The 14,829-nt window shown below is 36.2% G+C and overlaps 2 protein-coding genes across 2 annotated transcripts; both read right to left on the bottom strand.

Moving 5' to 3' along the window:
* Positions 1–531: 531 nt before the first annotated feature.
* LOC144838222 (uncharacterized) lies at positions 532–3,066 on the bottom strand. The gene is made up of 8 exons (XM_078693575.1): positions 2,957–3,066; positions 2,622–2,867; positions 2,441–2,517; positions 2,159–2,337; positions 1,724–2,065; positions 1,472–1,627; positions 1,194–1,377; positions 532–812 (listed from the first exon to the last, which is right to left on the bottom strand). The coding sequence occupies exons 1-8, from the start codon at positions 3,064–3,066 to the stop codon at positions 532–534; spliced, it is 1,575 nt and encodes a 524-aa protein (XP_078549701.1).
* A 5,436-nt stretch (positions 3,067–8,502) lies between these two features.
* LOC144838221 (uncharacterized) lies at positions 8,503–9,633 on the bottom strand. The gene is given in 1 exon segment (XM_078693574.1): positions 8,503–9,633. A coding segment is annotated over 1 exon segment (1,131 nt).
* Positions 9,634–14,829: the final 5,196 nt, after the last annotated feature.

Below are 14,829 nucleotides of genomic sequence, written 5' to 3'. Positions count from 1 at the left end.
TAGCAGCTATTGTCGAATTATATCTATTGTGTAAGTGGTTGAATTGCATTTGTTCAGTAGTAGTAGTACTAGTACATTGCATTGTTGTGAACACATAATAAATACACACTATTGCTTAACAATCTCTTTCGGTTTTTGGGTAGCCCTGAAAAGGGCTGTTTGGTTTGAGATTGTTTGCGGTTTGTGGTAGCCCTGAAAAGGGCTGTTTGGTTTGAGGTAGCCCTGAAGTGGAGTTGTGGCTTGGTGGTTATGATGCTTGGCTGCCACTCCAAGGGTCCTGGGTTCAAGTCCCGTCACATGTCAGGATTTTTTCTAAGGACCAAATTACAACTCCACTCCCAAAGACTTGTAATAAGACTTTGTTTATGTAGAGCATCTTGTGTATATGTTTGTATTGTGAACCTCTGAGGGTCCCTAATGATCAGCAATTGCTGGATGGATCACCCTCATTAAATATGGTAAAAAAAAAAAAAAAAAAAAAAAAAAAAAAAAAGAAAAGTTTGTTTGGTTTGAGTTTTTTTTTTTTTTTCTTTAGGGTTTGGCTGCCAACATGGATGGCGATGTCTTCACCCAATGTTCCTTCATTGCACTGGTCAGAATACCAAGGTCATCGTTGAATCCACGGATGTTGGACTTGAGGGTGTTAAGCTGAGCGTGCATGCTCTCCCCTCCCTGCTCTCCATGGAATCCCAATCCGAACTTCCATCTTCTTATCCATTCAGACACATGTTCTTCCAGAATGTGCATCTTGGGAGGCTCTGTTTCTTGAAAGTGTTTCCGAAAGAACTGCACATAATCTTCAATGTCTGATTCTTCAGAGACAAAAAAAAAAATGTAATAGATAGACAGACAGGCTAGATAGACAGACAGGCTAGATAGACAGACAGGCTAGATAGACAGACAGGCTAGATAGACAGGCTAGACAGACAGACAGGCTAGACAGGTTAGACAGGCTAGACAGGTTAGACAGACAGGCTAGACAGGTTAGACAGACAGGCTATCAGGCTAGACAGACAGACAGGCTAGAGATACAGGCCAGACAGATAGGCTAGAGAGACAGGCCAGACATCCAGGCAAATTTAACTCAATATATTTACAAAAATATTGTTGGTGCTGAAAGAAACTCATCGAAGAATTTAGTGGAGCAGCTGAAGTTGAGATTTTAGTAGAAAAATAATAAGTATTGATTTTACCAAGCTTCAATATCATCTCCTCTGTGAAAAATGAGGCACAATTGTATTGCCTGTGGCAGTTCCCAAACAAATTAAATAATCTTCCATATTTTGTTGTGACACTGACAACATTCTCTTTAATTTCTGGGCTGAGTTCTATTGCAGTCTTGCATATTTTTGTCATAAGTGTTTTGATATTTTCAGGCTGAAAGTAAATAATTCAATGATAAAATGAATAGTATAGTATAAAAGTCAAATGACAATGACATTACTATAATTATATAACATAAATGAAATACCTTGCAGCACTTATGAATATGGTTACCGACAAACGATTTGCCGTGATATGCCTGTCTGTTAACCCTGAAGGATTTCAGCACATCATCAAGTTTTGCCACCAAAGGCCCTTTTCTCACTTCAGGTAAGTCTTTAGAAATATGGACTGCTTCAGCTCTCTAAAACCAATAAATATATTGTTAGAAAATAAAATAATTCTAAGGAAAAATGCCACCTGTATAGAAATGTTTTCTAATTGTCTGATTTAAACTTACAACTTGTGCCTCTTGTGCCTCTTGGCTTTGAATCTCGCTAATTATACTCTCAGTTGTTCCACTGGTGTCACCCAATAGCATAAAGACACTTAAGTAATCTTTAAGTTGGTCTATTCCATTGCGTATGTCTTCTGCCTTGTTTTCTAGGTCTTTGATTTGATTTGACATGGCAACGTGCTTTAAGAATGTGGGGATATTGGTAGGAGTTTCGAGACTGTTTTGAAGCAATGCACTATCAGTAGACTTTAAAATGATGTCGTCCAGTTGCTGGCAAGCTGACTCCAGACTGTTGAAGTTTTTTAAATATAAGCCTAGGCTTATATGTAAGCCAGGAGGACATACCTATTTAAAAAAGTGTGGGAGCAAAATAATTACCTTGTTTTATGAAATTTAAGAGTCATGCAAGCTTTTAGAAAATAATGTTTTAATACCTACATGGTCAATGGGAACTTGTATCAAAGGGCGGGCAATTACATTATTGTAGTTCTTTGCTTTTGAAATATTACCACCAGCCTCTCTGAACCTGTCCAAGTCTTTCTTCAGAGTGTCCAATGTCCTTGGGAGTTGGGATTTGTGTTTTTTGGTTACATGGCACCACAAGCAGTAATGTCGTCCTTTAAAACAAAATTTAATACACATTTGCTTTCAAATATCCATCATTTATTAATTGCTAATAATTGCAGTACTGTACCTGTAATACATATATTGTTTGTTTACCGTTTGCACCCGTTAGGCCATATATACGAGCCAAATACTCGTAGTCACCGAATACGAACACTTTGACTTGTTTTCCCCTATTAAGAAAATGAAGCCAGTTAATAATTTGTCTTAATTTACACAAATATATTTGTACAATTTTGTGCAATATTTTAATTTTACAGATAAATGGTATATTTACCTTAATGTGGAATTTTGCAGCTCTTCGAGTTGAGGCAAGATATCCTTGAGGCCAGTTCTTAAATTAAAACTGGAATCGGTGGCCTCAAAGCAATTGATGATGATTGTATTATTTTGGGCATTGGGGCGTGGTACATGGCAAAGCTGAAGCATCTGCTTGAAATTTCCACCACCCTTGTCCCCTCCGATCTTTACCCACATCTCATCTGATGGGATGTGGCCATCGTGCCATGTTAGAAGATTTAATCTGTAAAAGGTATTGATATTTATTTGATTCATTTTTTAAAATTCAGTAATTAAATTAAATCTGTTAATGAAAGCAAATAAAAAACCTACTTTTCTAGTTCATCATATTGCTGGCAGATTTTTTTGTTGAGACTTGCAACAGAAACACATGCAGTTTTTTGGATGATTGTATCCCCTGTGTCATTGCAGGAATGTGCCATAGGGACGTATTCAGAAATGATGTTGTCGTTAATGATGATGTTTTTTTGGTGCCTCATTTTTGCCTCGCATTCTGTGCTGACACCATATTTTTTTAGCCAGCTTTAAAAAAAAAATAAAATATTAAAAACTATAATGTTGAGGGTGTTCGATTCAGATACTGCAGAATGTTGATTTGTTATTTACCATTTCAGTTCTCTGTTTTTTTTCCATGTTAGGCCAAGATTTGTTTTTAAAGATAGCAAATCACCAGTTGGAAGACGTATCGGACTTTTAAATTGAGAAAACTCATCAACTCTTTGAGCTTCTGAATCTCCTCCACTTACTGCCGACCGTACATCATCGATGAATTTACTTCTGTTGTGAACAGTTCTCCAGCCTGCATCAGATGAGCTTTTTCGTGGTATCGGCATCGCCATTGTTTTTAGTTTCTGGTTTTTGAAAAAAGGTAATACATTTCTATAGTTGGTGTTATTTTTAGTAATAAAATTAAGTAAACTTGTTAGTTTTTATTGAATTTAAGTTTTAAGTTTTTTGTAATAATTAACAATTTGATTATACAGTAATAACCATTAAAAAAGTACCTTTCCTTTAACACTAAACTCAGTTGTGTTGTTGTTCGACTGTTTCAATTTTGCTTTTAGGATGTGTAGACCAACTTCCTCCATCAGTGGCGTTACTGGAGTACCAAGTGGATGGTTTAATATGTCATCTATTTGGTTCGTTTGTTGTAATTGATCACGAGGAGTCCTGGCGTTGATGTTACGTTAGTTGGCGATGATAGATAACAGTGGTCTGGCAGGCATACATGGTCACTGATACATTTACATTTCACTACAGTACGACATCTTTTACATACAACAGGAACAGACAGATAACATTCAGCAAAGATTGACAGAACATCGTTAATACATGAAAAATGCACAGGTACATTACATACAGAACATTGGACAGTATCACAATCCATATACAACGGTTGAATGCAGGACTTGCACATAACGTGATGGCAAGATGTAACCACAGGAAAAGACGAAACAAGTTTACAAATACCACATTTAAAATTATCAAGTGAACTTGAAGCATGAAAGGAGCCAGAAATTGGCTGAAGAAACGGAGGCTTTAAGTTTTTAAAATGTGTTTCCACTGCAACGGTAGTTGCATGTTTTATTTTATAGCTTTCAGTTGCTAAACCTCTTTTCTTCTTCTTCGGTCTACCGCCACTTTTCTGTGTCTCAAATTGGGCACATGTACTACAGTCGCCTGTTCTATGATGGGGTTGCCACTGGGTTACATTGCATGGTTTGTTTTTTTGCAAATATCCCATGCACAGCAGACAGAAATACTTGGGGTGAACACCATCAATATCTTGCAAAATGTTGATGTTTAAAGCAGTTGAAAATTGTGGTTGAAAGTTGGAACAAGCAAACTGCCTGATTTCCTTGGCTCCTTGTCTGGAGGCATAAGGTTTTAGCCTGTTCCCACATATACGACACAAGTAATTTAGATTTATAACATGCTTTTCCATATTCAATTTTAATAAAAGAATGACGTTTTACACAGTGAGGCCTATACTAATATTAATATATTACTAGTATTATTTTGTTAAAGTACAGGAAATAGTCTTCTACATCGACCTGAAATTAAAAAAAAATTAGAATAGGCTCAACATCAAGAGTGCATTTTAAGTTTTATTTGATAATAAATAAATAGTATCTTAGAATTGAATAATGACAAAAAACTCTGAAAATTTAATTATTACAGAAATTATATGCCTTGTATATTAATTAATGTTTTTATAATGATACTTTTGGTAATTTGATATGCCTATACTAAAATCGTTTTTTATAATTGTTTTTGCTCACTAAAAATTTTGAAAATTTCACTAAGTATGTATTATTATATTAAAAGTAAACATATATTTAAAAAAAATAAAATTATGAATTCTTACCGTAGTTATACGACTTTTAATTGTCTTTTTCGTCGGCGCGATTGTTTGTTTATCGTTGCCAAGTAACGAAACTACGAAGGTATGTTTACGCCCTCTATTGATGAGTGACGTAACCAGGAAGTATCGAATTTCAGGCTTTTGCATAGCGAGCGAACATACGTGGGTACCGCACCACCACCACCACACAACAACACACACACGCGGGCTCAGCTGCTGCATTTGACCACCACACCACGGCGGGCGGCAATTGTGTTTGAGTCGTCCACAACAACACATCAAACAAGAAGTCTAGGCCTATTCCCAATCACGCACCGCGTACCCTGGAACATGACGAATTGGAAGAGGCTCACGTGTACATTACAAGAATTACGCCTGGATGTTGCTTTAGTTTGTGGTCAGAGTTTCAGGTATGAAGGTCCAAGGATCAACGGGGCATAGGAAGCCCACACTATCTTTACAGATGTAGGGCCTAGGCTAGACCTGACCGGGATGAATTTAGTATGGAACGCCAAGCTTGCTTGCATTGTTTATATATTGTATGCATTGTTTAGATGGTGACCTCCGTGGCTTATTCCATTAATAGGGGTACATTGCTTAACCGATTTTCTAATCAATTTCTAATCAACTTTCTAGGCTAGTCTACAATTTCTGGACATTGTCATTTTTAAGCATTTCATATTTTTCAAAAAAATTTGCGCTGCGCACTCGCTTTTGCGCACTTTGACCGTACGCAGCTTAGAAATACCTTTTGCACTTGATTATCGTTCTTTATACTTTTTATGATGTATTTCTTTCATTTTTGATAAATTAGGAATGTAAAATAATGACACACTTGCACATCAAACTTTAAAAATTGTGCGCTTGAAAATGGGTTATTTTATTTCAACCACATCCAACAGCGAAAAATCGGCAATTACAGGATGCCTTAAAGATGAACTTGAGTTGAGTATATGATTTTGAGTTTCTGATATTAAAATTACATAATAATTAATATTCTTAACAAAATGGGTGCTTTTATTTTTTGTGTATGTTTGACAAAAATGTTAAAAAAATAGAATTTAAAATATTATTCTATGCCCCACCCACTGCCGATATTCACCGAAGCGTGAAAATGACCATGACGTCATCTCAGTTTCGCGCATGCAGTCTGTAAATCAATTTGAGCCTTTAGCAAATGGAGATGAGGAAGAAAATATGGAAACTGAGGATTTGAGGGAGAAGCAAAATAGATTACAAAATACTGACTGGTAAATTGAATTTTAACTTTTTTTATACTGTACTGACGTAGGCTACGTGACTCTATCTAGGTTATCTGATTCTAGCATATAAATATAGTCTATAGTACTATAGGGTGACTACAAAATGTCACGGGTCAATGATTTTCCACTCGAGTTGCTTCTGGTAGACAAGCAAACTCTGAGTACAGCCAAAGAATATATATCACAAGAATGAGTATTCCGCGATTTTCCCTGTAACAGTAATATTGTCCATGTGGTAGGGCGCCGCCATAAGTGTGGATGTATCTGGGATGTATACAACTTTTTGTGACAGTTTCACTAATCAAAGGCTGGACCACCGGTAGTATTTTCATGATAAAAAATGTTATCAACTACATGCCAACATCATGTTAAATGCTGTTTGGATATTTAATTGTTCGTTTCATGCAATTTATTTAGTAAAAACTGCCGTATAAACAGTTCGCTTCATCAACCGGGCGCTACGATAGCGTGACCGGGCGTGTAGGTGTTTACGCGTTTTCACGAAGGATAGTTTAATAATATTCCTATATTTAACATGTTTCTGGTCAAACAAATAAATGTTAATGAAATTTAACATTGTATCCTATTAATAACATGTATTTTATACTAATTTATATCATAAAAACAATACTTAATTTACCGGGCGTAGAGTAGTACGTGGCAATGGTAAAGAATAGGCCATGCTGGGTGACGTTGATTTTTGGTGTTGCTGTGTTGGGCTTTTTTTGTGAACTAATTTAGCATGTTAGTAAATAATTGTCTGTAAAAGTGAATGTACACTAGTTTGTTAATAAATATGTATTATAAAATAGTTTACAATTGCAAAAACTATTATCATAATTCTATTTAATGTGACATGTATAATATCTATTAAATCAAGTCTTATTTAGTATGTATACATCCGCCCTTATGAGGGCGGGCATCACTCACTGGAGCTCTCTGTTACAAATTTCTCATGCAAAAATCGCGGAATACTCATTCTTGTGATATATATTCTTTAGTACAGCGTGGTCAGTGTGTTTACTGTGTGTTTACGTATAGACAATGGCAGTCGGCACCGCTAGTTCGTCGTTGCCAAACATTGTTTTATCAACAATAACTGATAATTTATCTACAACTGAACGTCGAAGATATCTTCAGAAAATATCAGGTATTGGAAAAGACCCATATTTGATTGATAAAGATGAATTTTCGCACGAAATCGACAGTCTGCCGGACCTCACAGCGATGGATATCATGGCATACTTAATCGCTACGCCAAGCCCATACACAGCTGAAAATTTTCAAGCCTACAAATCTACAGAGGCTTACAATCAATTTGCTAATGGATTTCTGTCGGATATGGGCATTTTTTGTCCCCCACACAGACCAGATTTTAAAGTTGTTAGAGGAGATGTAAGTAATATTGAATTTACTTTGTTGTAGTAGGTCTTCCGCCTCCTCCTAGTTAGTAACTAGGAGGAGGCTAGTAATTATTAGCAGTAGTAGCCTACAGCCTATGCCTTGTGTAAGACTGGGCCTAGCTAGATAGAAGGGATACAATTCTACTACTTATTTATTTAATAATTTTATTAAGTTATAACCTTTTTTGGAGAAAAGCCTATGCCCTTTTTTATGTATGTAAAACCATTATTTTATGGTACAACCATGAAGTTATTTTAATTTATATCCGGACCATGGATGGATAAGCATGGTTAATTACTGATAAGCAGGAAACCGACTAATTGAAATAAACAATTATTAATAGTACTGTATAATTAATAAACACAATGCAATCTTTTATAATGTCTGTAAAGGAATAATATTATTTGTTGTTAATATTATTTTATTGACTATTGTTTTTCATTTTTCAAGGTGTTGCACTCACAGTCGGTTTCTAAGAAACCGTTATCACCTTGGGTTATCTGCAGTGAGTAAAGCTTATTGGATGGAACCAAACCGAAAGTATGTGGTGGCAAAACCAGTGGCTTCAATTGACGTTTCATCAGCAAAGGCCAAAAAAAGAAAACTAGATGAGTCGATTGATGAGGGCACCCCAGATCCACCAGTTTCAACTACTACAACATCAGTGGAAACACGCACAACGGCTTTCCATGTCATGAATGACCCAGGGCTTGCATTCCTTGTCGAGCAGCTGGCACTGATTGCACCAAAATCTGTAGTCCTGAGTACTTTGCCTAAATACTGTGAGGCATTTGTTCCAGTAGAGGTTGAGGAAAAGTTTCCACCTGTTATGAGCAAGCTGTATGATGCAGAGGCGCTGATGCTTTCGTATCCTGAGCTGTACTGTCTGTTGTCATGTACTCAATTGGTAATGTTGAACTTAAAATTGAGTACTTTTGACGGACACCACCGATGACCCTCTCCACATGAATTCGTAAATGAGCAATTTTTCTTATGGTTTCCACCTCAAGAGCAGACAGCTGTTGTTTTCCCTTCTTAAAAGCAGGAATCTTTGCTTCGCAACCATAAAACCCAGCATCATCTTTTATGTCAAAACCTCGGTCGGCAAGGATGACATCCCCAGGTAGCAGATAATCAAAAAAATCTGACGTCAATGTTATGGTCTTATCTGTACCTCTGCCTCCCCATGCTGCAGACAAATATGAAATTTACCTGCATGGAGTGCAGCCAATTAAAAACTTTACTGTATTGTGGTGCTTGTAGCTGAAAAACAGTTGTGCCCTCGCTTCAAGACTTGAGGGCCGCTCGCAAAAAACCTCAAAACAGTCAATTATTACTGCTACCTTCGACTCCAATGCAATTCGAAATTGCATTGGCATGGTTTTCCACAACACCTCCCTTTCTGGCCATACAATAAGCTCTTGTTGAGCATAGACATGGCATCCAGTCCCGTATTAAAAACTCGACACTGTTGAGTCACTTATATGAAATCGGTACGCAATGTCCTGATTTCTAAGGTTCAGTCTAAGTTTGAACAGTACAATTAGTAACTGCTGGAATCGACTTACTGATGTTCTACTCGGGAATCTTTTTTTAACTAGTTCAAAAACCAACATCAATACTGCAAATGAAGGCAACCCTGTGTAGAAATGAGTTCGCTCATTGTCATTTTTAAAAGTTAACTCTGTTATTGGCGACTCCTGTAACAAGGCCTGTGAATGGGCCTGTAAGACATCTATGTCAGCACAACACATAGTAGAGTTTGGTGTTGATATGTCAACACAGACACATATGTTTTCTACAGGAGAAACATCTTCCATATTAGCCTCACCTAATTGGAGATCTAACAAAACTTCCACAGCAATACATTTCTTTTTTTTTTCAGTTCTTTTTTGTGACCTTTCGTATCGCTCCTTATCACGTTTTGCGGTGTGATCATCCAGGTCCAGCCTGCCCATGTCTTGAGTTGGAGCCCAACATTAGCGAACGTATGTACACTACGTTGCCCCTCGCGGTACTCGTTCCACAATGTTGTAAGTCTCTCGTTTGCCACCTTGCTGCCTGTTCGTGTTCTTCTCAATTCATCTCTGTATATCATCTCTACATTGATCGATACTGTCGAATTTCTTGGATGGTTACTAAATGTGAACATAAGCCGATTTAAAAAGGCATGTTTAACCGATTTATCATGCACGTCCGATCAGTGTGACAGCGCCCTCCATTTCTCCAATATGCGCCGGGCCCATGTGTGGATCGAGGCTAAGAATCAAACTTTTCAAACGACAAATTACAGTTAATTATCAAACTTAAATAGTAGTATATGAACTGGAACTAAATAATTTGATTTAACTTACCACGTAGACAACGCTGGTCGAGTCCTTCTTACAACAGAGCATATTTTATACTTATAGATACAATAAACCGTGTTAATCAAAACCCGAAAAGTAAGGTTGTGAAGGAGCAGCATACGCAAAGTAAACATACGTAACCAAGTAACTTTGCGCGCCTTTTCAATGGCACATGATTACGCAACTTCAACTATTATCATGATTTGACAAGTGCCTGAAACTTTATTTTTCCTGGTTGAAATGAAATCATTAATAGCAATTACTTTAAAAAAATATTATACTGTATACTGAGATGAAGTGAGGTCATGTCAATTTTTTTTAAATAAGTATGTAAGTATGCTTTGTATTGGAATAGGTTTGTGCACGCTGCATAAGTCCTTTGTACGCTGGACAAAGATTTCTGTGCAATCTATAATACATGTGACCTTTGAATAGTTCTCACTAAAGCAACTCTTGTTTCTTCTTCGTTCCTAGCACCTCCAAATTGGAATTCATGCTTGTCCTGCCGCAGCTCTCCATACTGCATCAAGTCGTTTAGTATGTTTTCATTTAACAGCCTAGCTCTATCAGCTTTTTCCACCATGCCTTTGTGATTGTCATCTATGTGCTGCTTCTTATCTTCTGCTAAGGTTTGTGTTCTTTCTGCATCAATTTGTTTGTTTCGCAAACAAGCATTCTGGCCTTTGAAAGTAATCTTCCTTAAATCTGATTTTTTTGAAAGCCATTCCAACGTCTTATTGCATCACTATCTTACTTTCCACACAACTCAAACTGTTTCGGAGTTCGGAGCTGTAATGGTCAGTAATCCAAATACTCTCTCACCACTAATATTATTACTTGTACATGTTCTTTTAACTCATAGCTGGTGGTGTTGTTTACCTTTCTAGAGGGGCTTATCTCTCCCAGTGGCTCTTTGCACTAATGTTGTTAATCTTTTCCATAAAAAACACAGGGGAGCGAAGGGATCTGTTCAACCTGGTAGGATGCGTCTCACTGTCCGGTTCGTTGTGGAACATGTATGGCAGATATCTACAGTGTACCTAGTATATACCTGGTATAACGGTAAGCTGAACCACTATCAGGAGGGATTGAGATTGTGTCAACATGTATTTCCTAATTAAGACTACTGTCTTGAATGAATGTGTCTCGAGGATACAGATGTTTTAGAAATTTCTCGATCTTTTTTGTTTTTATTGCGACGTCACACGATATGTTTTGGTGCGCCGGGGGATGGATCGAGGCTAAGAATCAAACATTTCTTTTAACGACAAATTACAGTTAATTATCTATCTTAAATAGTAGTATATGATGTGGAACTAAATAATTTGACTTAACTTACCACATGGACGATGTTGGTCGAGTCCTTCTTACAGCAGAGCATATTTAGCAGTGATATAATAAAACTTGTTCATCAAAACGCGAAAAGTAAGGTTGTGAAGGAGCATACGCAAAGTAAACATACGTAACTTTGCGCGCCTTTTCAGTGTCACATGATTTTTTTTTTAATATGTATGTATGCAAGTGTTAAAAATAAGAAAAAGAAACATTAATTTGTTAGTATTTTTATAGCCGTCATTAGTTTCTTTCTTCTTTGTTGCTAGCACCTCCAAATTCGAATTCATACTTGTCCTGCCGCAGCTCTCCATACTGCATCAAGTCGTTTAGCGTGTTTTCATTTAACAACCTAGCTCTATCAGCTTTTTCCACCATGCCTTTGCGATTGTCATCTATGTGCTGCTTCTTATCTTCTGCTAAGGTTTGTGGTCTTTCTGCATCAATTTGTTTGCTTCGCAAACCAAGCATTCAGGCCTTTGAAAGTAATTCTTCCTTATCTGATTTTTTTGAAAGCCATTCCGACGTCTTATTGCATTTATGCATTATGTTACTTTTCACATACTGAAACTGGCATTCGAAGCTCACTTTATGTAATGGTCAGTAATCCAAATACTCTCTCTGTCTTGAATGTGTCTCGAGGATACAGATGTTTTAGAAATTTCTCTATCTTTTTTCTTTTTGTTCCGACTTCACACGATGCGCCGGGCCCATTTCCCACGCCTTTCTGTTATGAAAGATGGTTGCACAAGATGACATGTCGGTTGCCTGAAAGCAAACTGTGTTATCCTTTTTAAACTGTCGTGATATTATTACAACTAAATTTCTAATGCGATGATATTCCTATAATGATCATCAATACCTGTAAATCTATTTACAGTATTTCCCGCCAGGAAGTTGATTCTAATTAAGAAAGGTTGCACAAGATGATTCTATATCAGATTGCACCTGTATACTAATGATGATGAAATGCCTAACATCAATATCTGAAGAACCTCTCCATTTGGCAAGTCTTTACATGCAGCAAAGGCATCTTATGGCTCATAAACATGAGTGACCCCCACCAATGATTATTGGTAATAGTAACCAAGAATTTCCTCATTTCATGGTGGTTTTTTAATTTAAAAGTGTAATATCTGCATTTGCTATTAATTGTTTCTGTGAGCTCGTCTTCTCTCAGCTTAAAGCCAGCAGCGCCAAACTGCTTCTGCTCCTGTAGGATGGTTGATGTGGTTTTTTGTTTTTGGACACAATGGCTTCTTATTTGCCAATTCGCCATTTCCTTTTCAGTAAAAATAACTGACATCAGTGCTTTTAGCAATAAACTTGGCTTTTTTGTCTTTCTTAGAAGGCTTTCGTATGCGCTAACCTCCATGGTGATAGCAATGTGTAATGTAGACCACCTATGGTGATGATTGAACATCTAAAAATTCTTGTGTTACCTTCATATTCCATAGCGTTAGCTGACCCCTCATGATTTACATTGCGCTCCAACTGATGCTATAGTTTCTTCACCATTTCTTCTATCGAACTCGACTTCCTTTGAAGCCATGTTTGCTTGCTTGTTTGCATAATATTTTTCTGAAGAATTTATTACAATGTTAAATGTTTGTTTTATTTGTTCTGATTTGGTATAACTTTTTTGACAATACAGTACAAAGATTGACTTGCTTAAAAATAACAAAAAGTTAAAATACTTCTTAAATTTATGTACATCTTAACAACATGCACATTGAAAGGAATATACACAAAAATAAAATTTTAGATTGTAATCTTATAAAATTTCAATCAAGATAATTTCTGAACACAAATTGAACAGTCTTGTACAGAAGTCAGAGGTCACTCTTTATTTTTTTTAAATGAATTGTTACTTACCCAATGTGTTTAACCTGATGTTATAGCTAACACTGTTAGATTATTAATTGATGATAACATTCCTAAAAAAAAAATCCATATGCTGATTAACAATTTACAAGGAATTTCTTCAAGCAAAAGAGCAAGTGAATAAGGATGTTGCATGGCAACAATGCTTATGAGCAACTGAAATCTAACCTCGCACTAAGGCAACTTATGAGGAGATATGTGTAAATATATTGTACACTGGAAATAAACTTAAATTACACAATAATAAGTGTTACTGTACAACAACATAATAACTGAATGCAACAGAGCAGATGAGATTTGATGAGAAAGTTTATAAACGTCTATTGAAATCCAGACTGAGTAGTTCACAAATATGCAAGGGTTATGACGAGATTGAGTTGAAATTAATCCAGACATGTCATGAAAAAGAAGTGGATAAAATGGATTGTGAAAGAAAGAAATCAAAAAGTGACTACCATACAGATGGTATATGATAATATATATATACTGGAAGAATGTTAGCTGGAAGTTATCTCTTTCGGACTCCCCAGAAGCATTTGAATAACAGATATTTAGTGGTCAATCGTGTTAAATAACATGCCTCGAAAGTCAAGTCAAAATCATTGTTTAGCTATAACATCAGAGTGACTTAATTTTGGTAAAGTATGATAACACACAAAACAACAGGTTAGTGACAACAGTTTTACCAAAATATAAACAGAAAGAAATGGAATAGAAAAAGAAACAAATATACCATACTCTTTTAAAAGGTTTCAAAAGACCTTTCTATGTTTATCAATATGGAAATTCAGATGAAACATAAAGTGTGCAAAAATTATCCAAATGAGTGATTAAAAATTATTTTTATTATATTTGAATACACCATTTCTCAAAAATATCCTATTTTACATTTTACAAATATCATATCTCGTGGGCTCATGATTTACAAATAAAAAAAAGTTATATCTAATTTAATGACTAAACAACTTTTTCCTGTTCTTCTGTACTTTCTCTTTTTTGGACCCATTTATTATATTCATAGCTGAGCTTGGTATTTGGCGATAGTTTGATTTGCACATGTGGTTCAGTCCTACCTACTGTACACAGAGAAAATTGTATTGTATTTCCGCTGCTTGTGACTTTATTTTCAAAGCACAGTCATGTAGTTCTTTCTGCAGTTTTTCAGCCACTTTTGATTGGATGCAGTAAAAAAAAGTGAATCCGTTTGCAGATGCAGCATCTATCTAGTTGCTCATTCATAGGGCCTGTTTCTGCTGCAACTGCTTAAAATATGGTATAAAAATACAGTATAAAATACGGTATATTCTATACCATATTTTTTAGTACCCCGTTTCTGCTAAAAAAATACTTGGGTGGTCGTGTTAAAATTCATCCTTTTACCTAAACTGTACGTGAGCCGGAAGTCTGTGTTTGACCCAAGTATACTGAGCGTGCACACTGTAACTCCACTCTCGTGGAATTTCCCACTCGAAATCTCGATCTCCACATATTTTCCGCTTTCCACTTAGTTATTTTTTTGCAATGTTGTACGGCTTTCGCAGGCTCTTCAGCTTTGAGTTTACTTGTTTTAGAGACCTATTCCGTAATTCT

Source organism: Antedon bifida, chromosome 3 (assembly GCF_963402885.1).
Source record: "Antedon bifida chromosome 3, ecAntBifi1.1, whole genome shotgun sequence".
NCBI lineage: Eukaryota > Metazoa > Echinodermata > Crinoidea > Comatulida > Antedonidae > Antedon > Antedon bifida.
The sequence above is the reverse complement of the archived record's forward strand: the minus strand, read 5'-3'. Positions and strand labels throughout refer to the sequence as shown.